Source organism: Elephantulus edwardii, unplaced genomic scaffold, assembly GCF_000299155.1.
Source record: "Elephantulus edwardii isolate Elephantulus edwardi_28Jun2011 unplaced genomic scaffold, EleEdw1.0 scaffold00280, whole genome shotgun sequence".
Lineage (NCBI taxonomy): Eukaryota > Metazoa > Chordata > Mammalia > Macroscelidea > Macroscelididae > Elephantulus > Elephantulus edwardii.
The window spans coordinates 1,905,905-1,929,758 of record NW_006400030.1 but is presented as its reverse complement, the minus strand read 5'-3'; the positions used below and the strand labels follow the sequence as shown (position 1 = coordinate 1,929,758).

Genomic DNA, 23,854 nt, shown 5'->3' with positions numbered 1-23,854 from the left:
CATGCTGTCTTAAGTTTGTCAGATAATGTTTGAGTGTGATGGCACGTGAATCATAGAAGTGGTGGGACAACCCACCTAAGAAAAATCCAGAGTAGACCTGCTATTCTAGTTAAGCCTAGAAAAACTTCCGGAGGTGGTTTTTCTCTGTACATGGTATCTAGATAGTTTCATGGATTGAAATGCATCCCTCCCAATACATGTATATAATGACGTATTGTGGAAACTGTGTCATGATCCCCCATTGACCTTTTAAATCAAATAGTTGTAGGATTAAGGGTGAAACACAACAGTCCTGAACCCCTTCTCTGCCCTAATCAGATGTTAAAGGAGTTCCCCTAGGTTGTTCAGAGACCCTTAGCATATCACTGATAAATAATTCAGGAGTAGTGGAGTGCATGCTTTGGGACTGAAGTCCCAGCACAATGAAACTATTTGAAACCAGGGGAAGATCTGAACCTGTGGCAGTCTCCAGAGAATACGAGACCTACAGATGCTGAAGGAAACAAAAGCTTCCCTCGACAACCAAATGAAAGATCCTTTGCCTACAGCAGCCATTCTAAATTTGGACTTATGGTTCCTATACTGTAAGAGAATATGTATCTGTTAAAAGAGAGCCACTGTGGTATCTCTGTTACAGCAACGTTAGCTAGACACATGGGTCGCTATGAATCACAATCACACTCAGATAGAAGAGACTGAAAAGATCCTGATTCTTGTTCCTGTAAAAAAAGGCCTCTGAATAATCCGGAGAGCAGAAAGCCCATCTTTAAAGAATTCACCTGTCACACAATGTTATTTACCCAATTTTCCAACTGCAACCAAAGCCAAGCCTGATGGCTGCCCTCTGGTGGCTCCTCCGGTAATGGCAAGACAAAGACACCAGAGTGTGTTAAGTTCTTTATTAGTTATGGCTGTACTACCAGGGTCCCTAAGGTCTGCAGTGGGAACAGTCTCAGTGATCCATGGGGAACCCAGCAAATGTGGATCTCCCTTCCCACTTGGTCCCAGTAAGGTTCATTGTTTGTTTGTTTCAGATAAGACACAGAGGCTGGGATCAAAGAGTCCCAAGGTTAGAAGTGGAACTGGAAGGCCTCGGTCACGTGCTGCTTCCATGCCTCCAGGCTGGGAAGCAGAGATGAGATGCCCATGACGTGCCAGGTCTCACCATCCGACACCACTGAGGTCTGGTAGGACAGCAGCTGCACGCCTGCTTCTGCCAGGAGGCCTGTGGATTAGAAGAAACAGGGGTTAGCACAGGATGTGGGAAAGAAGGGGGTGGGGCTAGAGATGGAAGAAGAAGTTCTGGGCTTCAGGGGCCAAAGTTGGGGTCCCTGGGTGGTGAAAATAGCTAAGTAACTGACTACTACCGAGAGGTAGTTCAAATCCACCCAGAAGTGCCTCAGAAGATCTGCTTCCAAAAGGCCTTGGAAAGGCTATAGAGTGGTTTTACTTTACATGGGGTTGCTATGAATTGGATGGGACTCAATTACAACTAACAATGTGATCAAAGCTGCAGAGGGAGGATGTCACGGACCCAGGGCATCAGAGATGGGACAAATGAGACTGCCTGGCAGCTTCCCTGGCTGTTTCACAGACTGAGAATAAACATGGAGATTCTCAGGCAGGACAGGGACCAGGTATCTAGAAACCAAGCGCCAAGCCCATCTTTCCACTTACTGACTGCTCATTTTATCCTAAACCACAGCAAGGGAGAAAAACAAGGGAAGGTTCGCCTGGGAATCTGGCAATGATGGTGAATGGTCCTCCGAGGTCCAGAACACACCCTCTGCCAAATCTAGATGTGCCCCTAGCAGCCTCGGCTTCAGGGAACAAAGCTGAGCACAGCTGCTGAGGTCAGGCTGGACAATAAGGCTTGTGGTCAAGGGAAAAGCCTTCAGTCTGGGCTTGTCACAGGCAGGTCAAAACAACAATTTAATGTGGTGAGCAAGCTCTGGTCCCATTCTTAACACGTGGCTCTGCAACTTTATATATTTTTTTTCTTCTCTGAATTCAGTCCCTACTCCTACTGCCCCACTGTATGAGTCCCACAGTATGATATAGGCACATAGGTGTTCTGAGGTGTGTTAGAAGAGGTAGATCTGAAGGGCCTACTCCCAGTGCAGAAATCCCATGCCCACAGAGCCCTCCTCACCAATCATGGTGGGCAGCATGGCCGGGTTGGAGGGCGCAGCCCTGAACATGAGCAGGGGCAGTCCCCGGCGGAGAGGTACTTCCGGCCTGAAGACTGCACCATTGAGCGCCTGTAGCACAGGCGTGGTGCCCTGCACTGAGCCCACAGTTTGGTAAGGGGCACCGGCCAGGGTCACAGTCAGAAGGCATTCCCCGCAGGCCTGCTCCCCAGATGAGACAGCGCTGTGGGAGGTGATTACCTGTGGAGAGAGCAGGGGGCTCAGTTATTCTTTGAGGTGTGCCACATCCACGTTCTTGGCCCAGTTGCCCACTGAGAGGGCCAAACCAACATGCTTAGCAGTTCAGAGGCTGGGGGAAGGGGCAGAGGGCAGGGGACTAGCCGTGTGCTTTTGAGAATTAGCTTCCTGAAATGGTCAATGGCTTCCTAAAGGAATGATAATGAGATGTTGTAGGTAAAAGTACAGGAGGAGAGACAGATGGATAGAAGATAGGAGACTGCCGTGGACTGACTCAATGCGGCCCCTTCTGCTATGATTTACTACTTCGTGAACAGGATCTGTGGCCTTGTGGGAGGTAGTACTGGAGGGTCAAAGATGGAGAGAGAAGGAAGGAGTTGGGAACTAGAGGAGATAAAAAATCTCTTTGGAGCCCTTGGGGTGGGGCAAATGTTAACACTCCTGGCTGTTAACTGAAAAGTTGGAGGTTTGAGACCACTCAGAGATAGCAGAAGTAGTAGATCAGTAGATCACTTCTGCAAAGTCAGCCACTGAAAATCTGATACACAGTCCGACTCTAACACACAGGGTAGCCAAGGGCCAGACTTGACTTGCAAAATTGGCTTCATCTCACACTGATGCTCTAATGTCTACGATTCCTGCTAACTCCCACTGGCTGAGAAATCTGAAAGATCAAAAGTGAAGACACCATAGGGAAGCAGTGGGAGGGTATGGATGAGCTGTGCTCCCAGAGTTTCCAAGTTAGTCACTAGACCATCTCCAGACAACACCTCCCAGTCAATGGAGCCTGAAGAATCTGCTGGTTGTCACTTTCCTGTGCTGTGAATGGGGTATTATGGCTTCAGCTGCAGCCTCAGCAAACAGATACTTACATCCTAACTTCTATATCTGTAATTATGACCATGTTAGGAAATAGTAGCACTGGTTACAGTACGGTTGCCTGACACATCTGGCTACTAACCACAAGGTTAGCAATTTGACCAGCTGCTCAGTAGGAAAAGATGGGCAGGCTTCTCCCATAAAGATTCACAACCTTGAACCCTGAGAATAGGGTCACTTCAAGTGGGATGCAAGCTCACAGTGGTAGGTTTGGTTTTGGGGAGCAGGATATATTGACTTTTCTTTTGTTAGGTTAAGGAAGTCAGACCAGTGTCGGGTGGGCCCTAAACCTGGTTACGTCTGAGTTACACAAAGAACAGAGTAGACAGAGACACAAACCCAGCCAAAGATGCCACAGGAAGGCCGACACACACAACAGCTGCACCTGTAAACTCGGGAATTCGAGGTTTGAGGACACCTACCACGAAATCAACAATGAAGACCCTCCTCTTCCAGTCACGCCCTGGATTTTAATTTCTAGCTATCTAAATGGTGAAAGATAGATTTCTATTCTCCAAAGTCATCTATTTGTGTAATCTATATGGGAATACTTGGCAATCAAAAGATGTAGGCACTACTAATGCCTCCCTTCCACAGAGCAGTAGAGTTCACAAAGCATTTTCACATGCATTATTTCACTTAATCTTCATTCAGAGGTAGACACTGTCTCTATATTGCAGGTGAAGATGTTCTGGCTTCCCCTCCCAAAGACCCAGGCGCGGCACTGGAACTGTGCTCTGGAAGGAAAGAGAAGGCAGTGGTGGGAGATAAGGAAAGATAGGAACAGGGGACGTACGTTGAGCCCAGCTTCTTTCACTAGCAGCTTGGCATTCACCAAGTTCACATCAGCCTGATTGGAAGCTTCCTTCAGGAGGCCCACGATGACTGCGGGGCTCAGGCAGTTCCCAGCATTCTTCAGGGATGTTCCTGGGGACAGAAAGAAGTCACTGTGTTGAAACAAAGAAGCAGGCAGGAGGTCTTTGCCACCTCTTTATTCACTCCCAGAGGGCTCAGAACCATTCAGGGGAAGGCACAGTCCAGACCTGAGACAAGAAACTCAGGACTAGAAACTCCTCTTCAAAACTCAGCCCACCACACACTGCACCTCTCTGCACGTGCACTCTGCCCTGCTGGCCTGCCTGTCCTTCTTGAAGGCACATTCAGGGAATTTCTGACTCCCACTCCCACCTGACACTCAGAACTTTTTGAGCCTCAAGAAATGGAAACAGAAAGAAGCAAGTGAAACACTGTTCTAGTATGGAGGTCCACATCCTGGCAAGCAGGTCCCACAGAGGCCTTGCTTCTTCTGGGCCCAGAAACACAGGCCAGTGGGATCCCTGGTCCTGTCAGTGCTCCATGGACCAACGCACCCACCTGGTCTCTCTGCCTCGAGGTGCACAGATAACCAGCAGTCACTTGGGAAGGACATGCCTCTAGTGAGAAGATCCTTCCGTGGCCTCTCAACCACATTTGCACAGGTGTCCAGTGCCCCGAGGGTTAGATAAAGGGCACTGTTCTCATTCACACTCCACAGCTGAGCAAACACCTCCAAGGTGTGCCAGCGGGTCTTTACGGCCTAACAACCCACTTCAGTGTGTCGCAGAACATACAGTGTCTGCAAGTGGTTCACCTGGCCCCTCACTCCCACTCTCACTTGATATAAGAAAGGTAGGCTTAGGAGGGGAAGTCACCCTTTCCCTCTCTAGCGAAGCAGCAGGTTCAAGCCACCTGACATCCTGTGGCTTAGTGTAGGCTGTGCGCCACTGAACTTAACTGTCTCTCACATACAAGTCTATCCCTTGTGAGGTATCTCTTTGACCAAAGTAATGTACATGTTAAAAATACTTGTGCAACAATGAATGAATGAAAATTTTTTAAAATACTGCATAAATATGACTAGTAAAAATGAAATATATTTTCCCACTGACTTTGGCAAATCCTCTCTCTCCCCTCACTCAGTAGTAAACTGAGCTACATTTACCATGGGACATGGAGTCCCAAGACCGAGTCCAAGGCATCTCTGGGATGGTCACTCGCTCTGTGACCAGCCTGCAGTAGAAGTGTCAAGCAGGGTGCAGAGTTTACACCCTTGTCTACCCTCCTTCTCTAGCAAGGCAAGCTTATCTTATGCAGTTGGCGAAGTTCGGGCTTACCCTGTGTCACCACCTGGATGGTGCCTTTGGGAGACCCAGCCCAGGCTCCCATCAGTGTTCCCAGAGCTTCTGCTAGACCAATCCAAGGCTTGGTGTGTGGAGAGAAGGCACTGGTAAGGGCCTGGGCATTCACCTGCAGAGAAAGGGAGAGACAGACTGAGGGCAGGAAGAGGCAGGTCAAGGGCATACCTTCCCCACCTCAGCCCTCACCTCTTAAGACTTATTGCTAAGTCTCAGTGCCACATGGAGGACAGATGGCCAAGAGGCTATGGGTGTCTGCTGGGTGACACATGTCCATCTGCTGCCAGCCTCAGCAATGGACAAAGAAGACTCAAAATTGTCGAGGTAGGAAACAGTCCTTTCTTCCTTCACTGATGTCAGCCCTGCCTCACTCAAGCCAGCAAAGTGCTTGAGTACAGCAATAAGAAAGTGAATCTTTACATAATACGTTTGGAGACTGGTAGGGATTGGCTTGTGTCCCCCAAAACATGTGCTTTAAATCCTAACCATTTTTATATTGTGTTTGTAATCCTCTTTGAGGCGGGATTTTGGGTTATGTTAAGGAGGTAGAATTAGTGGAGGACATACTATGAGACAATTTCTTTTGAAGTATAAAAAGAGAAGTTTGAGCCAGCAATCAAACACCAACGTGGAAAAGAGGCATCACAGCACCTGTTTTCCCCATGAACCAAGAAAAATTAAGAGCTGGGTCTCCCCCAAGAGCTAAATGTGAAGGTAAACCTTCCTCCCGAGCCAGGGCCCTGAATTCAGACCGCTAGTCTCCTCAATGGTGATCAAACTCATTTCTGTTCCTTAAAGCTGCCCACATGTCAGAGTTCTAAATATAAAGTAGCAACACTAGGTAACTAAGACAAGGTGCACTGGTTACTTGGATATATGGATATAGCGTATATGATGGTATGTCTTTCAGGGATAGCAGTCTTATTTGCCTTTATTTTTCTTTTCTCTCTTGATATAAAATAACCAACAACAACACAAAACCAAATAAAGAACAGTATGTTTACATAATCACTAAACACCTCAGCCAAACACTGTCACTAATAAAGCTGACTCTATGCACCTTTGATGATCCTATTCCACACGTTGACCTATGTGACATCTACCACATGGAGTGCCAGGAAATCAACAGTAACAGAAGAAACTCAACCAAGAACCCATGGCCTTACAGTCTATTCTAACTCTAGTTGTTGTTAGGTGCCGCTGAGTCGTAGATGACTCATAGAGACCCTATAAACGAGAGGCCTGAGCACTTTTGATAGAGTTTCCAGAGGCAAGCCATTTTGGAAGTGGATTCCACTCCTGCTTCTTTTCAGTCTAGGGTCTGAATATGGAAATTATAAAAAAATATTATCATCACATACAAGTAAAATTGTACTTCAAGAAGTTTTAAAATGACTGGAGTAGTACCTGGGACAGGAAACTGCCAGAAATTCAAGCTGAGGTTAGAAGAGACCATGGAATGAAGGGCCTACATCAGATGGATCTTGGCTAAAAGCAGAGAATACCAGAAAGATGTTTGTGTTTCATTGACTATATGTAAAGGCATTTGACAGTATGGATCATAACAAATTATGGATAACATTGTGAAGAATGGGAATCCCAGAACACTTAACTGTGCTCATGTGAAAGCTATACACAGACCAATAAGCAGTTGTCCAAACAAAAACAGAATGTACTGCACGGTTTAAAATCAGGAAATATGTGCTTCAGGGCTGTATCTTTTCTCCCTATCTATTTAATATGAGCAAATATTCTGAGAAGTTGGACTATATGAAAAAGAATGTGGCGTCAGGATTAGAGAAAGACTCATCAACAACTATGGTATGCAGATGACATAACCTTGGCTGCAGAAAGTGAAAAGGACTTGAAATACTTTCTGCATAAAATCAAATAGTCTTTAATAAATAGTCTTATTATTACATTTCAACATCAAGAAAATGCTGAACCAATAGGCAACATCATTATAGAGAAAAGTCATCAATTATGTAATTTTACTTGTAGCCACAGCCAACATCCACAGAAAGTGAAGTCAAGAATCAAAAGCTCTAGGTGAGTACGCTGCCAAAGGTCTCTCATAACGACCCTATGAATGAAAGTCCTGGACCCTTGTCTAACTAACGTTCACTCTTTCTCCAGGTTCATAGGGTTTCCAGAGGCAAGCTATTATGGAAGTGGATGCCACTCCTGCTTCCAAGCTTGTTTTAATTGGGGAGCTCCGCCAAACACTGTCCACCATGGGTAACCATTCTCACATTTGACTCATCAGTGTCACAGAGAGAAAAAAAAATTTTTAGAAAAAACCAAAACAACTTATCTGAGGAGTAACTATAAATAGTCTACCTCCTAAGATTAAAGAGTTCTGGTGGCCTAGTGGTAAAAAGCTATGTGGCAATCCTGAAGGCACACAATCCACTAGCTGCTCCTCCTGTGAGATTAACTGCCTCTGAAAGCTTGCTGGAGGGACAGCTATGGGTTGGCTCTGACTCGATGACCCACAACAAGATGGGAAAAGGGGCTCTAATGGCCCAATGGGTAAGGAGGTGCGCTGCCAATGCAAAGGCACGTGGTTTCAATCTATCAGTTGCTCCGTGGGAGAAAGATGGGACTGGAAAGTCCTCTATGAGTTGGTTCCAACTTGACTGTACACAACAGCAAAATGGAGAAATCCTGCAGTTTCACTTGATGGAATTTGTGTTAGGGAGTCCCCTTTAGGAAAAGCCCTGGAATGTCTCCACTATCCAATACCAATACTGATCTCGAGGGCAGCAACTATGAAAGAGAGCAAAGATCTTAGTGAGAGAGAGCTACGTGTGTAAAGCCAAGCCAAGACTGATGGCCACTGTCACGAGCTGACAGGAGGGTCAGCTATGGATTGGTTCCAACTTTATAGGACATAACAACAACTCTTTTCCAAGGGTTGCTATGAGCCTGGAATGCTAGGCCATCAAACTTAGACAGGGCAGGCTGAACAAACATTCTGTGTCTCTACTGTTACAATTTTCTCCTCATTGACTACATTCCCATGCTGAGGGTCAGCCTAGAAGGTCAGGAAGCCCCCGCCTCACTCCCATTGACCGTTTAGTGCCTTGACCACATTCTCTGGGCTAAGCACAAAGGTGTCACAGCAGCTCAGAGAAGCTTAAGACGTTGCTTCTGCTTCCAGAGAAAGTCAAGGAGAAAGAAATGGAAATTTGATAACGTAGTCATTAGCCAACAGAAAGGACTGAGTGGGACTGGGGAAAAAAACCAAGTCTGAGTTAAGACAGCGCAGAGCGTGGTAAAGGAAGGCTTGTTTTATTTATCTCTTCCCCTAGAGAGCTAGATAAGGAACAGGGCATCTCAAGAGCTGAACTGTCTGAAGTTAGGAGGGAGGGACAAAAGGGCATTCCAGGAAGGCAAATATAGGCAAAGCCAAGTGGGGCCACTCCGACTCACATCAAGTATCTAGAACAGGCACATGTACAGAGGTTACCAAGGAAAGGGGGGGTGGAGCGGGAAGGGGCAGCCAGTGTTTAGGAAGTATTGATGATGGAAAATGTGGCCACAGTTAATAGAGATGGTTGCATAGAATTGATGTAATCAGTGTTCCTGAACTATACAAGTAAATAACATTGAACAGGCAAATGTGGTGGTGATGGTGTTGTTGTTGTTATGTGCTGTTGTGTCAACTATGATTCACAGCAACTCTATCAACAACATGTCTGAACTTATCCTGAGCCAACCTCACCATCTGCAATACTAGACCTAGTTGCTAGAATCACTGTCAATCCATCTTATTGAGGGGTCTTCCTCGCTTGCACTGACCCCTCCACATTTTCAAGCATGATGTCCTTCTCCAAAGACTGGCCCCTCCTGGCAATATGCCCAAAGTTCATGAGATGGAGTTTCACCATCCTTGTGTCCCTGGTTTCAGTTTTCCAGTACAGATCTGTTTGTTCTCTTGGTAGCCCAAGGCATAAAGACTCTTCTTCAGCATTACAACTCAAAGGCATTCATTCTTTTTCTGTCATCCTTATTCACTCTCCAGCTTTCAGATGCATAGCAAGTAACAGAAAAGAGATGCACTTTAATCTCTAGATTGACATCATTGCTCTTTAGTACTCCGGAGATGTCTTGTAATGTTAAGAGTTTATGGTTCAAAATTGATTCCCTAGTCACTGACTGACTTTGTCATGAGGATGGGTAAAAATGCAAATAGGGTATTCCAGCTTATTCACAAAGAGATTGGCTAGTCTTGCCAATACACATAGGGATTGGCTAGTCTTGTCATTAAATTGAGTGAATACAGCAGCAGAATTGGACAGTCTTATCACTAGAAAAGAAGAAGCAAGAGAATGCAGCATATCCTTTAGGGACAAACACTCTTAAGCCAACCAGATCAGGGCCTACAGGAGCAGCAGCCATAGCAGCCAGCAGCAGAGAACTAGAGATTTGATGTGAGATGGAACAGCCCTTGGAATTGCTACCTCATAGGGACCTGGAGCTAGAAGTCTTTGTCCAAGTTTGTTGGAGGACTTGGGTGAGGGGTGCAAGGAAAAGCCATAACTGGCAGGAGTAAGATCCTAAAGCCACAAGGATGAGGTGCCTGTGAGCACATGTCTACAGCTGTCCTGAGTGAGTGATGGTATTCTGCTATTAACCTGAAATATAGTCTCTGTGTATGTGTCTGTGTGTATACCATCAAATCGGATCTGACTGGTACAGGAGGAGATTGTCCCTCCTTCTCCAGCAGAGGCTCTGACGGATTTAAACTCCTCACCTCTGGGATTGCAGTACAGCTTCTTTGCCACTAGGCTATCAGAGCTCGCCTGAATTATAGTCTTTTGACTTCCCAAATATGGTTCTGTGTGGTCTGTAAGCTATTGCAGCAGATTTTGGACTCAATAAAGCAGTAAACTGGGTGTTGGGATAAGAAAGAGATGTGGGAGTGTGGAGGACATGTCTGACTTTATGGGATTTGGTTTTGTATTGTTGATGTGTTGACAGGGACAGTTCCCCTTTGTGGAGTTGGTAAAGGTCAGATATGGCAATCTTCGTGTGGCTTTTGCTCTTTTTACAGGTTCCTGACAGCAGAGTTTCCCAACGCAACTTGTGTTTTGATTTTATGACTGCTGGTGCCCAAGAGTATTGCTTTTGAATCCAAGTAAGATCAACTTGTTAACAACTTCAATCATTTTTCTATTGTGATGCTGCTTATTGGCCCAGTGGTAAAGTTTTTGTTTTCTTGGTGTTGAGATGAAATCTATATTGAAGGCTGTAGTTTTTGAGCTGCTTGCAGTAAGTGCTTCAAATCCTTCTCTCTTTCAGTGAGCAAGGTTATGTCATCTGCCTAACACAAACTGTTGATGAGTCTTCCTCCAATCCTGTTGCCACACTCTTCTTCATAAAGTCCAGCTTCTTGAGTGATCTGTTCAGCATATAGACTGTAAGAAGTAAGAAAATTTGAAGAACTTGCTCAGCATTTCTTAAGCTGAGAGAACTGCAGAACAAATTCAAACCTCAAGTTGCAACACTGAAAGATGTTATGGGTAAAACTGTGAATGATACAGGAGGCACCAAAAAAAGATGGAAGGAATATACAGAGTCACTATACCAAAAGAATTGGCTAACATGGAACAATTTCAGCAAGTAGCATATGATCAAAACCCAACAATAATAAATGAAGAAGTTCAAGCTGCTCTGAAGGCATTGGCAAAAAAATAAGGCCCCAGGAATTGATGAAATAGCAATTGGCATATTCTAACAAAAAGCAACATGCCTGAAGTATGTGAGGCGAAGTCTCATCATTCTTACCTCCAAAAGGCACTCTAGCTGCACCCTCTCCAAGACATACTTGTTTGCTCTTTTGGCCGTTCATGGGATGTTCAGTGCTCTTCTCCAACACCACAGTGCAAAGGCATCAATTCTTTTCCTGTCATCCTTATTCATTGTTCAGCTCTCAAATGCATAGCAAATAATTGAAAAGACTATGGCTTGAATCAGATGAACCTTAGTTCTCAAAATTACCTCATTACTCCTCACTAATTTAGAGACATCCCTAACTGCAGATTTTCCCAGTGCAATGTGTCTCCTTATTTCTTGACTGCTCATACCAAGGGTGTTAATTGTGGACCCAAGTTAGATGAAGTTGTTGTTAATTTCAATCTTTTCTCCATCCATCATGATGTTACCTATCAGTGCAGTGGTAAGAATCGTTGTTTTCTTGACATTGAGATGCAATCCATACCAAAGGCTGCATTCCTTGACCTTCTGCAACAAATATTTCACGTCCTGCTCACTTTCAGCAAACAAGGTTGTGTCATCTGCTTAACACAGGTTATTGATGAGTCTCCCTATAATCCTGATGCCACATTCCTCTTCATAGAGTCCACCTTCTCAAAGAATTCTCTCAGCATGCAAACGGAATAGGTATGGAGAGAGAATACATCCCTGACACACTCCATTCTTAATTTTAAAGCATGAAGTGTTCCCCTGCTCTGTTTGCATAATCTCCTGGTCTAGGTATAGGTTTTGCATGAGCACAATTAAGTATTATTGTTTAACTGAAATTAAGCAACAGCAACAAAAAAGGAGATTATTTAGGAAATCATGATGATTTGAGAAAAAGCTAGTATAGAGGGTTCATTTAGGGATAGGGAAATCCTCACTAGGATCCTAAGGCAGACATGAAAAAAAAAAAGACTCATTGAGCTTACCAAGGTGAGCATTCTGCAAAGGGGCCTTCCTCTCACCTACTGAATCTTATTGTCACCCTGGCAACATGTCCTTTCCAAGGAAGGTGAAGAACAAAGGAGCCTTTTTTTTAAAGGCTAAGCTTGGGTAGGGTTAAGGTCTACAATCTCTACAGCAAGGCTACAGTATAGCAGGCAAAGCTGGTAGCTCCTCCTGCTAGCTTCATAGTAGGGCTAGAGAGGGGATGCTTCTGTGTACCCAACACAGTAGGGGCTGATTCAGTGCACCACATCACTCCTCACCCATGTGGACACCACTCCCAACAAGATGCCTTTCTCATAGCCATACTTACGACCCCTGCTAGCGATTTCCCCTTCACCATGTCGACGAACTGGACAGCGATTTCCTCCCCACAGCGGCTCTGGGCCTCCTTGGTACTGGCACCTAGGTGAGGGCAGCTGATGACATTCTCATGGTCCACCAAGGCTCGGTCTCGTGGTGGTTCCTGTCCAGGAAGACACATTATTGGTTGGCTGCAGTGCCTGGACCACACTTCTCTCCCCCAGAAATTGTAGAGAAAGAAGACAAGAGCAGTTGCTCATTCTACTTCTGATTTATTGAGGTGGATATTCATTTTATACCCAGATTGCTCACAGATGCTCAACCTGAGCAAAGAAGATAGCAAAAACTGTGAACCAGAGTCAAATCCCAGCCTTACCACCTACCATCTATGTGTCTCTGGGCAAATCTCAATCTCTTTGAGCCTCAGTTTCCCTTTCCACTAAATGAAGTTAATACCCTCCACTTCATAACATCATTGTGGGGATTACACCCTTGGAGCGCCCGGGTGGTACAAGTGATCCATTCACTCAGCTGTTAATTCTAACTGAAAGATTAGAGGTGTGAGTTCACTCAGAGCTAAGTAGGAAGAAAGGCCTGGCTGTCTAATTCCAAAAAAAATCAGCTTGTGAAGAGCCCAAGGAGCCTGGCTCTACTCTGACACACCCATGTGTTGCCATAAAACGGTCAACTTGCCAACGTCTAGTTTTATGCACCTGTTAGAAAAGTCTTCAGTGGATAGTAGCAGGGTTGTTGCTTTCCTCCTAAGACTCCCCAGCACTGCATCTTTGCAGCAATTACTGTCACTGTGCCTCACAGGTTCTCATCACTGCGTCATGCTCTTCACAGGCACTCAACACGGTGTATCTGTACCCTAGTTCTCACCAGGGCAGGCCACTTACCTGAGACACCTTCACCCCACCTCCAGAGTCCCTTCCACCCCTTTTGCACACTGACAAGAATGTACTACCCTTGGGAGTGTCATGTAGGCCTCTCTTTTTTGCCCTCTTTCCAGTGCTTTGTTTGCTCCTTCTGAATTTTAGCCACATATCCCTGAGTCCAGGTCATGTAATAGGTACTGTGAGGATGCCCAGGATAACAGGTTTGGGGCAAAAATGCAGTGTTCGAAAGGATGCTCATACAGAGACAGGCAAGCCACTCTTTCCAGGAGTACCTCATGCAGCCGAGCGAGATGATCCTGAGTCTAAGTCACAATGCACCACAGGAGCTCAGGGAGCGCCAGTGGCTTGCTCATGCCACACAGCTAATAGGTACTGGAAGACACACCCCCTAACCACCTGATCCAGAATCCATGTCTCTTCTTCTGTCCTGGGAGGAGGGATGCTCTGACACATGCTGACAAAGTGCTTAGGGGAAAAGTATCAATGCATTTGTCCCCCTAATCCACATTTCACCAGGTGTGAGGACAAGGCACGAAGGGAGATAAGACCTAGAGCCTCGCCTTTGTTCCCACAGGAAGTCCTAGCGAGAGCAGCCCACTCTGGAGACTGGGAGCTCTTCTAACCATTCTCCTCAGGCTTCCTTCCTGCCCTGGATGAGGGGAGAGGAACAAGAAAGCCAGTGGGGCCCTAAGGAGAGACTTCTCCCAGTGATGATACTGCACTTACATCAGAGGTCTGGTCAGTGTATTAAATTGCTCTCCCGCTGGCTAAATCCTTGTCCTCATAGATCAATAGGCTGGCAACTGTTCAGCACTGATTCACAACCCCTATCTTCCCCTAAGGATACCAAAATGGCAACAGACTGAGCAGCCCTATATCAAAGACCAGTTCCTGTTTAAAACTTGCTTCTCACAAAAATCAGCACATGAAAGCCCCTCAGAACAGAGTATTCTTGCAAACGATCTCCATTTACCCTGGACACTAGGAACTGTAAGCCAAAGTCTTCCACTACCGTACTGGGCTTACGTTGCCATGAGGCCTCGAGCCCCCATCTCTCCCTCCTCCTCCACCACAAACTGCTGGGTACTCACCTCAGTAAACACGTCCAGTGCAGCCCCAGCACACTGACCAGACTGCAGGGCTCGGAGCAGGGCGCCTTCGTCCACGATGCCTCCCCGAGCGCAGTTCACCACACGCACCCCCTTCTTGCACTGGGCAAATGTGCTGTCATTCAGCAATCCTGGAATAAAGAGCAGCGTTTCCTGCTGGGATGGTGCCTGGGCTTTGTGCTCTTACATCACTTTTAGAGACTCTCCCATCCCTCTCTGTCCCTTCTCTCTCCTTTCAAATGCTCTGGGACAGGAGCTCCTTTTTTTTGTACCTGGGATAGACTCCAAGCCAACGTCCATCCCAGAAGTCTCTGAGATGCTCCTGTCTCAAAAGGATCCTAGAGTCAGGAAACCCTGCCCCCAGCAGTCTTCATAGTACAGGCTGTGCCAAACTTGCCCAGGGGCCTTATGCATTTCCACCTGCTCTCCATTCCTCCCTGATGTGGGCCATCTACTAGAGCATCACCATGCCTCGGGAGACTGGTGGTCCTCCCCACGGCTGCTCACCAGCATCCTCTGAGGGCACATCCTGCTCTGGGCTACGGCTTACGCGACACCCACAAGGCAGGAACCCACGCACCTGTTGTTGAGGGCAGGAGTGGTGTGTGCACTGTGATGAAGTCACAGAGAGGCCAGATCTCTTCCAGTGGCAGCTGCTGAACTCCGAAGGAGGAAGATACCTCTGCAGAGATGATGGGGTCGTACCCTATAGTCTGGTCAGAAGCCAGAGAAAAGAGTGTTATTATTATTATTCATCAGAGTTACTATTTTACTGAGCACTTAACATATGTTAAGCCTCTGTAAACACTAATTTACTTCCATGACAATCCGGTGAGGCTGATATTGTTCTTTTTTTAAAAAAGAAAAAATTATTCATTCACTGTTGCACAATTTCTTTCCTGCCTCTCCCTACCCTCTCCCCTAGTCCACTTTGCAATGCACTTTTTTTTTAATTTAAAATATTTTTATTACACTTTTTAGAACATACACACCCACAGATTTTTACATCAATATTTCAGTGTGATGAAAAGATTTGTGACTTTTGCTATGGAGTGTTATTCCTTTTAGCTTATCCCTTTAGCTTGAATACCTGGCTTTCTCATCACCAATTTTTGCATGTTTTTCCCCTCCTTTGTTTCTTTTTTTTAAAAATTATTATTAAATTTTATTAGTTTTAGTGAACATTTACAGAGATTTTGGGTTTTCATTCATTCATTGTTGCATGCAGTGCACTTCTATTCTAGATTGGTGTCATATATAAAATACCTAATCATACATTCCTTTCAGATCATTCTTCCTCTCATTGTTCCAATGCAGTGTTCATCATCTATCCACTCTTTTCCTATTGGTTGATATTGTTTTTATTTCCACTTTAGGACTAAGAGAAGCAGGGCTGACACAACCAGGAGGTTCCTAGGGACCACAGATGGAAGAAAAGCACACGAATGGCTGGACAAGGCGAACTTGAAGGAGGGCTGTGAGAGAAGATGGGCACAAGGGAGCCAGTAAATAGTTGAGAGGGAAGAGACTACAACTGTACTGTCCACAGGTCCAAAGACAGGCAGATGTGCTAAGTAAACAGAGTGAGGAAAAGATCAGGAAGGAAAGTAGAGTGGGCCAGAAATGGGACTAGGACTTGGCACCAGGGGAGGGTGTAATCTCAGTGCTGTCATGCCAGTAGGGAAAGGATGTACTCTCACTTGAAATGTCCTTGAATAAGCCTTTCGATGCAGCTAGCCTTGGCAGGCCTACCTTGGTGACTTCTTGTTGTGTACCGTCGAGTTGGAACCAACCCATCGCTGACCCTCTGGCAGGTTTTCCGAGGCAGTAAATCACACAGGTGGATATTGCCCATCCTTCTGAAGAGCGGCTGGCGGATTTGAACCACGTGCCTTGGGGAATTCTTTACAGCTTCTTGCCACTAGGCAACCAGAACTCTCTACCTTGGTGACTAAGCTCACACAAAGCTACATTTGACCAGAGGCAAAGCCTTTCAGCAGGTCTGTTTGGGAAGTGGCACATGGAGGCAACGTGGGCAGGGAAGAACCCAGGACGGTCCTGGTCTAGGCTGGCTGGGGAAAATGGAAGTCATGAAAACAGAGGCTTCCTTGAGGCTTTTGAGAAAAAAGAACAGCTTCTGGAAGATGGGAGCATGCAGGGAAATTCCAAGGGAGTAAACTATGTCCCCCTATGAATCTGGCCAAAGGTCATTGGACAGTCAGGATGGGAAATGGGAAGCTGTGGGAGAAAAAAACTCTGAGGGAGGAAGAAAGGAAGTGGAGGCATGATCAATAATGGCTACTGTTTACAGAGCATTTTTCTTCGAGTCAGGTGCCTTTTAGCCCTAGGGTTCTAGTGGTAAGGAGTTGTACTGCCACACTAAAGGCATGTGAGTTCAAACCCACCACCTGCTCTTTGGGATAAAGATGGGCACTCTTCTCCTGTGCAAAGATTTACTGCCTCTGAAAACTCATAGCTGGAGGGTTAGCTATGAATTGGTACCAGCTCAGTGCTTGGAAGGGTGAAGGGACAGCGTAGGAGAGGAAGACCTCAGATGAGATGGGTTGATACAGTAACTAGGGTAATGGGGGTAGGTGTGTCGGAGTCAGTGAGACTGGCTCAGGGCAGGCCAGGCTACAGAGCTGCTGTACATAGGGATGCTATGAGTCGCAGTCAACTCAACAGCACATAACAACAACAACAGTGGTACATGACAACCACATGACTTGGATGCTATTGGTTTTCTATTTTACAGATGCGGAAACGGAGGCAAGGAGGGGTTAAATGGCTCACCAAGGTCTCACAGCGAATAAATGGGTACAGACACCAGGACAGCAGATGAGAGGGTGTGGAATGAGGAAAGGAGGGACGTGTCTCTGCAGAGACCTGCTGTCACCTGAGGAGTAGTCACCCCACGGCTACCAGGGAGAGCAGCACTGTCGCAGAAGTGGCCAGGGAGTTCACAGCTCATGCTGAGAATGGAGGTTGTGAATGAGATGAAAAGTCTCTCCTCTCCTACATGGGTCCGTTTTCCATGCCAGCTCTCTGTAAGAGCAATGCCTGTAAGGTTATCAAGCTGTGCCGGGCAGGTGGCCAGAGTACAGCCAGGTACAACGGCTTTGACTCACAGCAACAGCTGAGATCTGCCTACTTTCTGTTTTGTTGGACCTTCTCTCAGTTCTGAGAGTTCAGTCAGAAACACCGATGGGACCAGTAATGGAAGGGACTTGGGAATTCTGACTCTGTCCTCAGCAAGGTGGGACAGTAGACTGAGCCTGGACAGGCCTGCAGGACCCAAGGTTTCCAGCCATGACTCAAAGCTCTGGACTTCCCCCTCACAGTATGTGCTCCCTCTGGCTCTGGGTCCTTGACCCTCAAATAGCCCTCTTTCCCTTCTGGCAGAAGGAATGAAATGTCCAGGGGCGGAGTTATACATCCCTGCCCTTGTTGTTACAAGTCTCCTTTGTCTGTAGCTCTGAGAATGACTAGGACAATGGGCCCATTCATCTCTAATCCAGATGGATTTTTTTTCATGTGGAGTGGGGAGAGGAAGAGCAAAAAGTCAAGTTAGCCTGCAGTAGTTCACAGGCCTTTCCCTCCTGCTCTGCTCTCATGAGCCAAGAAACTGTAAGGAAGAGTCTACACCGTGAATCTGTCTCCTGACCCCGCACCATGGCTAGCAAGCCCCTCAGGTTCAAGGCAGAGTTGGATGGAGTTAAGCATCATCCTTCACAGAGACAGAGTCTCACATTCATCCATATACAGCTACAGATGAGAATTTGGTTGAGAATGTCCTTGTTCTCAGTTTTCTCTTGAGGTAGCAAGGCAGACAGGAGCTGAAATCTCAGCTAGGAAATGAGCATAACACCTTCTGGAAGACATACAAGCACAGGGAGCTGAATCTACAGAGCTAGAGACTGTTATTTGGCAATTACTGTGGAAGAAAAAGGGAGCTCTGGTGGCTTACTGGTAAAGAGCTGGGCTTCCAAATCAAAGGAACACAGTTCAAACTCATCAGATACTATATGGGAGAAAGATGGGCAATCTCCTCCCATGGGATGTACTGGCTCTGAAAAGCTGCTGGAGGGCCAACCATGAGTGGGTTCTGACTTGATGGTATACAACAATATGGGGGAAAGAGGAGAGAATGGTACAGAGTGTAAAGTATTAGGCTACTGACAAAAAGTCAGGGGTTTTGAGTCTACCAACCTCTCCATGAAAGAAAAATGAGCAGTATTTCCCTTAAAGATTTACAGCTTTGAAAGTCCGATTAAGGTGGGATTTACTCAATTGCAGAGGAAAACATATCAAGCTGAAGAAATATCCTAGAGAATATCCTACACCAGGAGGCCATGCTGGGAGAACAGAAATGGTGCCATCAGTCCCAGGAGACGTGTGCCCGACCTGGTCCTGATGTGTCCGAATGCATGGCTATTGGAGCACCTCTCTGTACACATCTCCTACAGAAGAACCCCAGAAAAACCTGAAGGTATGCTCCACCTTGGCCCCGGCCTCAGTGCAGAGCCCCCACTCTGGTGTAGTAAAGAAACCCTTGCTTCCCCGGGGCTATCTTGGCCAGAGGCTGATGCTGCTGCCTTAGTAGTGAGACCCCAAAATTAAAGAATTGTTGAGAAGAATCCTATGGTCAATGCCTTCTCCACCCTTTAGCTAATGTGTTTTCTCTTTAGCAATAGCACTCTTTTTTGGCTCCCAACTGCTTCCTCCCCTACCCAGTGAGATCTTAAATACAAATTCAATACGAAAAATAAAAATGAGTTGTCACTGGGTGATTCGACTCTGCGTCAGGGCACACCTGTGCTTCATAGACTTTCTGTGGCTGTAATTTTTTAATAATAGCTTGTCAGGTTTTTCCCCCTAAAGATAAATGAGTCATCCTGGACCTCTAACATACGGACACTCTGAGTGCTACTGAATCAGAACCAACACACACAGCTGATCTCCCAGTGGATTTTCAAAGTCAGTAAAATGTACAGGAGGAGTGTTTCTCTTTCTCCTGGAGCAGCTGGTGGATGTGAATTGCACGCCTTTAGGATCATAGCGCAGCTTCTTATCACTTTAAAATAACCCTACATTCTATGCTACAGAGTTGAAAGACCACTGCTTAATTCTTGACTCACCACGTCCACATTTGTCCTTAAGACACCCTTCAGGACCGAGCAGATCTAGAAAGAGCTGCAGGGCCCCAGAACCAGGGCAATGAGCGCTCCAGGCACCAGACTGAGATAGGCACTGACTGTTCCGCAAAGTTTGCGTCCTTAGGGTGACCAAACAACACCATGACGCAGGGACTGTTGAACTTATATGGATCTTTAACGAAGACGGCTGTGGTGCCAGGCAAAACTGTTTCACAGGTAAAGAAGCTGGTAGCCCATGGCTGATGAGTCAGGAGACCCAGCGTCTAAATTCTACCACTTCCTAGGCTTATCATCTTGAGCATTATCATATAACCTTCCTGGACCTCAGTTCCTTATCTGTAAAACCAGGATAACAATACTGACCCACAGGGTTGTTGTGAGGATAGAATTTGATGCAGCAGAGCTCAGTCAGCACCATATGACGCTAAAGGAAGGGATGGTAGCTACGAGGTTCTGGGTGAGTGTTCACCTCTCTGGGCTCTGACTCATAACACTGACAGTAAAGGGATGTTAAAAGATGCTGGTCTGCTCCCTTATGGAAAACACTGATAAGAATGTCTAAGACTTGGCCACTGACTGGCTTGGTCCTGCTGACACTTTCTAGGGGATACATCAGTCTGAACGGGTTGGGTCTACAAAGTTACAACCTCTTAGTCAATTGTGGCAACACTATTGAGAAAAAGTACTAGGAAAAAAATCACCATTTTTCAGGCTGCAAGAATGATCCTAAAACACACATCTGTGCCAATCTGCCAAGCAGTCAGGCCAGTATGCCAGGTCTCCATCGGTACCTGTGATGGGTGGAATGGCAGCAAAGGTGGCTTGTCATCCTGACCAACCTCAGCACACACAGCCAGGCAGTGATGGAGAGCTACGCTCCCTAGGAGCTAATTGTAGCACCTCTCAGCCTTCCTAAGTGCTCAGGGATTTAAAAAAACAAAAGGAAACAAATCGGACAATCCCAGTATCTCCTTGAAGCACCTGTGATATGAAGAAGTCAGCTCTGAAAAGATAACTCTGTAAAGGACCACATACCGGCATTAGTTAACAGCCTAATTAACTATTATGGGCCTGGGTGCCAGGCCCCAGTAGAGACAGAAAAACCCTCATTTTCTTTGCACTCATTGCCATGGGCTCAATCAGGTCCACTCAATCAGCCCCCCTTGGGCTCATTCTCATAACATGGGCCCCTTGTCTGCTCTTTCTTTAATTAGGGTCTTCTCCCACAATCCTGTAACTAAGGACAGTATTCAATTTAAAAACAAAAACAAAAACAAACACAAAACAAATCACCTCAAACTCTTTGCCAAGTTAGGACCAACTGATAGCTGACCCTCCAGCAGTTTTCAGAGGCTGTGATGCACATGGAAGGAGATTGCCTGCCCTTCCCCCTCGGAGCCCCTTGATGGATTCGTAGAATGACTCCGTACGGTCTACACCATCAGAGCGCCTCATAACTGACCCATGAGTGGGTTTTTGAGAGTCTTCTATAGTTCACACAGGTTCCCGTGGCTACAAAGCAAATTCTGCTACAAAAATTATTTTGCAGGAAGCTGGATGCCCATGGGCAAAGGATTTTAAAAAATGCCAAGCCTTCAGACTGTAAGGGGTATTTTCTCTATCCTCTCAGTATCTTCTCCACACTGGTCGTCCAGGTTTATCTGCACCTACCTGTAGGGATGGGGTGCTTGCTCTCTCCCCAAACCACCTGCCATAGTTAGCATTGCCTATCCACTTGGTCATGGTTCTCTGGTTAAGTAATGATGCAGTAATGGCCCCTCTCATGTGGTCTGATGTGATCAGCGCTAATCTGGAATAAAAGGATTAAGGTGGAGGGCTGTCCTCTGCTCTACTGTCTTCTGTTAAGTTGTTCTCTCACATTTAGATAATAAACTGTAGTCTTCAATAATGTCACAAATAAAGAAACTCCAAGGATACCTCTCTCCTGAGATTTGGCCCATAGATGTAGGACTTGCCAGCCTTTACAAGTCCATAAGCTACTTTTCTTGAGAGAAATCTATTGTTGTTGTTAGGTGCCCTCAAGTTGACTATGACACACAGCCACCTCTGAACAAGAGACCTGAACCTTGTCCTGTCCTATGCCATCCTCACAATCTCCACACTGTGACAGTCACTGTGTCAATCCATCTTATTGAGAGTCTTCTTCTCTTTCTCTGACTCTCCACCTTCCCCAGTATGGTACCTTTTGCCAAGAAATAGCACCTTCTGACAAAATGCCCAAGTATGTGAGATGAAGTCTCACCTCTTTGGAGCTGCTCCTTTAAGGAGCAGCCTGGTTCTACTTCCTCCAAGACCGATTTGTTTGTACTTTTGGCAGTCTGTGGATTATTCAGTACTTTTCTCCAACATCATAATTCAAAGGTATTGTTCCTCTTCTGTCATCCTTATTTCCTGTCCAATTTTCAGAAGCATGGAAAGCAATTGAACACACCTTGGCTAGGGTCAGGTACGTTTTAGTCTTTAAACTGACATTATTGCTCTTTAAACTCAATTCACTACTGTCAAGTCAGAACCTTTGGCTGAACCTTCAGCCATTTTCAGTGGCTACAAATTACACATCCACAAGTCCCCCAGAGCTCCCTGGAGGCTTAGTAGAAAGGAGTTGTATGGCCAATTGTAAAGGCATATGGTTCAGATCCACCAGTTGATTCATGGGAGAAATATGAGCAGACTCCTCCTGTGCAATTTACTGCCCCTGAAAATTCACTGGAGGGTCAACTCTGAGTCAGCTCCAACTCAGTGGTACATAGCAACAATAGTAGCATTTCTCTTTCACACTTTAGAGAGGTTCTCAACAGCAGATTTTCCCCAATACAACACATCTTTTGATTTCCTGATTGCTGTTAACATAGGTGTTCACTGTGGATCCAAGCAAAATGAAATTGTTGACAAGTTCAATTTTCTTCATCTGTCATGATATTGCCTATTGATCCAGTGGTAAGGATTTATATTTTCTTCATGTTGAGATATAATCTATATTGAAGGCTACAGTCTTTGATCTTCTGATGAAAATGTTTCAAATCCTCTTTCTTTCTGAAAGCCAGGTTGCGTCTTCTGCATAAAGCAGGCTGTTGAGCAGTCTTCCAGAAAACCTGATGTCACATTCTTTATGTAGTCCAACTTCTGAAATTATTTGCTCAGCATATAGATAGAACTGGTAGCGAGAAAGGATACAGCCCTAACACACTTTCTTGATTCTAAACTGTGCAGCATTTCCTTGTTCTTTACAAACAGCTGAGTTTTTGTCTGTTAGTAGATTTCTCATGACTATAATTAAATGTTCTTGGATTCTTGTTCTTCTCACTGTTAGCCATAATTACTTGTTATCCATACTGTCATATTTCTTTGCATAATCAAGAAATGATAAGTAAAAATCTTTCTGGTATTATTCTCTGCTTTCAGTCAAGATTCATCTGATATCAGCAATGACATCCCTTATTACACAGCCTTTTCAAAATCCAGCTTAAATTTACAGCAGTTCTGTCAATGTACTGTTCCTGTCAGTTTTGAGTAATTTTCTGCAAGAGTTTTACTTACATACAATATTAATAATGTTCAAAAATTTCCACATTCTATTGGATCATCTTTTCTGGGAATGGAACAAATATGGATCTTTTCCTGTCAGTTGGCAATCAATCAATCAATAAATATATATATATATAATCTCTATAGTCAACAGTCTTGGCACCAGCAGCCAGGAAATTAAAAGGCACATTGCCATGGGAAAGTCTGCTGTTAGGGACCTCTCCAAAGTGCTGAAGAGCAGTGGTGTTTCTCTGGAGACTAAGGTGTGTCTGATATGCACCAAAGAGTTGGACAATGACCAAGGAGGATAGAAGGAGAATTGATGCCTTTGAGCTGTGGTGCTGGAGAACAGTATTGAGAATACCATGGACTGCTAGGAAAACAAACAGATTTGTCCTGGAGAGGGTTAAACCGGGTGGCTCCTTGGAGGCAAGGATTCTAAGGCTCCGTCTAACTTACTTTGGACATGTTGTGAGGAGAGACTGGTCCTTAGAGAGGGACATCATGCTTGGGAGGGTGGAGGGATGGCGCAGGAGAGGAAGGCCCTCTATGAGGTGGATTGATTCAGTGACTGGGATAATTGGGATGGGAGTGTCAGAGACAGTGCGATTGGCACAGGACAGAGCGGAGTTTAGGGCTGTTGTACATAGGGTCGCTATGAGTTGAAGGCGACTCGACAGCACATAACAA

General features: G+C 45.6%; 1 protein-coding gene across 1 annotated transcript in view; it reads right to left on the bottom strand.

Annotated features, from left to right (window-relative positions):
• Positions 1–1,070: 1,070 nt before the first annotated feature.
• The window catches only part of PHGDH (phosphoglycerate dehydrogenase), a 54,922-nt gene continuing 32,138 nt past the window's right edge, over positions 1,071–23,854 (bottom strand). The window contains exons 6-12 of the mRNA XM_006900319.1: positions 15,043–15,175; positions 14,445–14,593; positions 12,465–12,617; positions 5,420–5,552; positions 4,063–4,193; positions 2,153–2,390; positions 1,071–1,225 (exon numbers count right to left, since the gene is read on the bottom strand). Of these exons, the coding sequence (XP_006900381.1) occupies positions 1,071–1,225; positions 2,153–2,390; positions 4,063–4,193; positions 5,420–5,552; positions 12,465–12,617; positions 14,445–14,593; positions 15,043–15,175 (1,092 nt within the window). The remainder of the gene's footprint in view (positions 1,226–2,152; positions 2,391–4,062; positions 4,194–5,419; positions 5,553–12,464; positions 12,618–14,444; positions 14,594–15,042; positions 15,176–23,854) is intronic.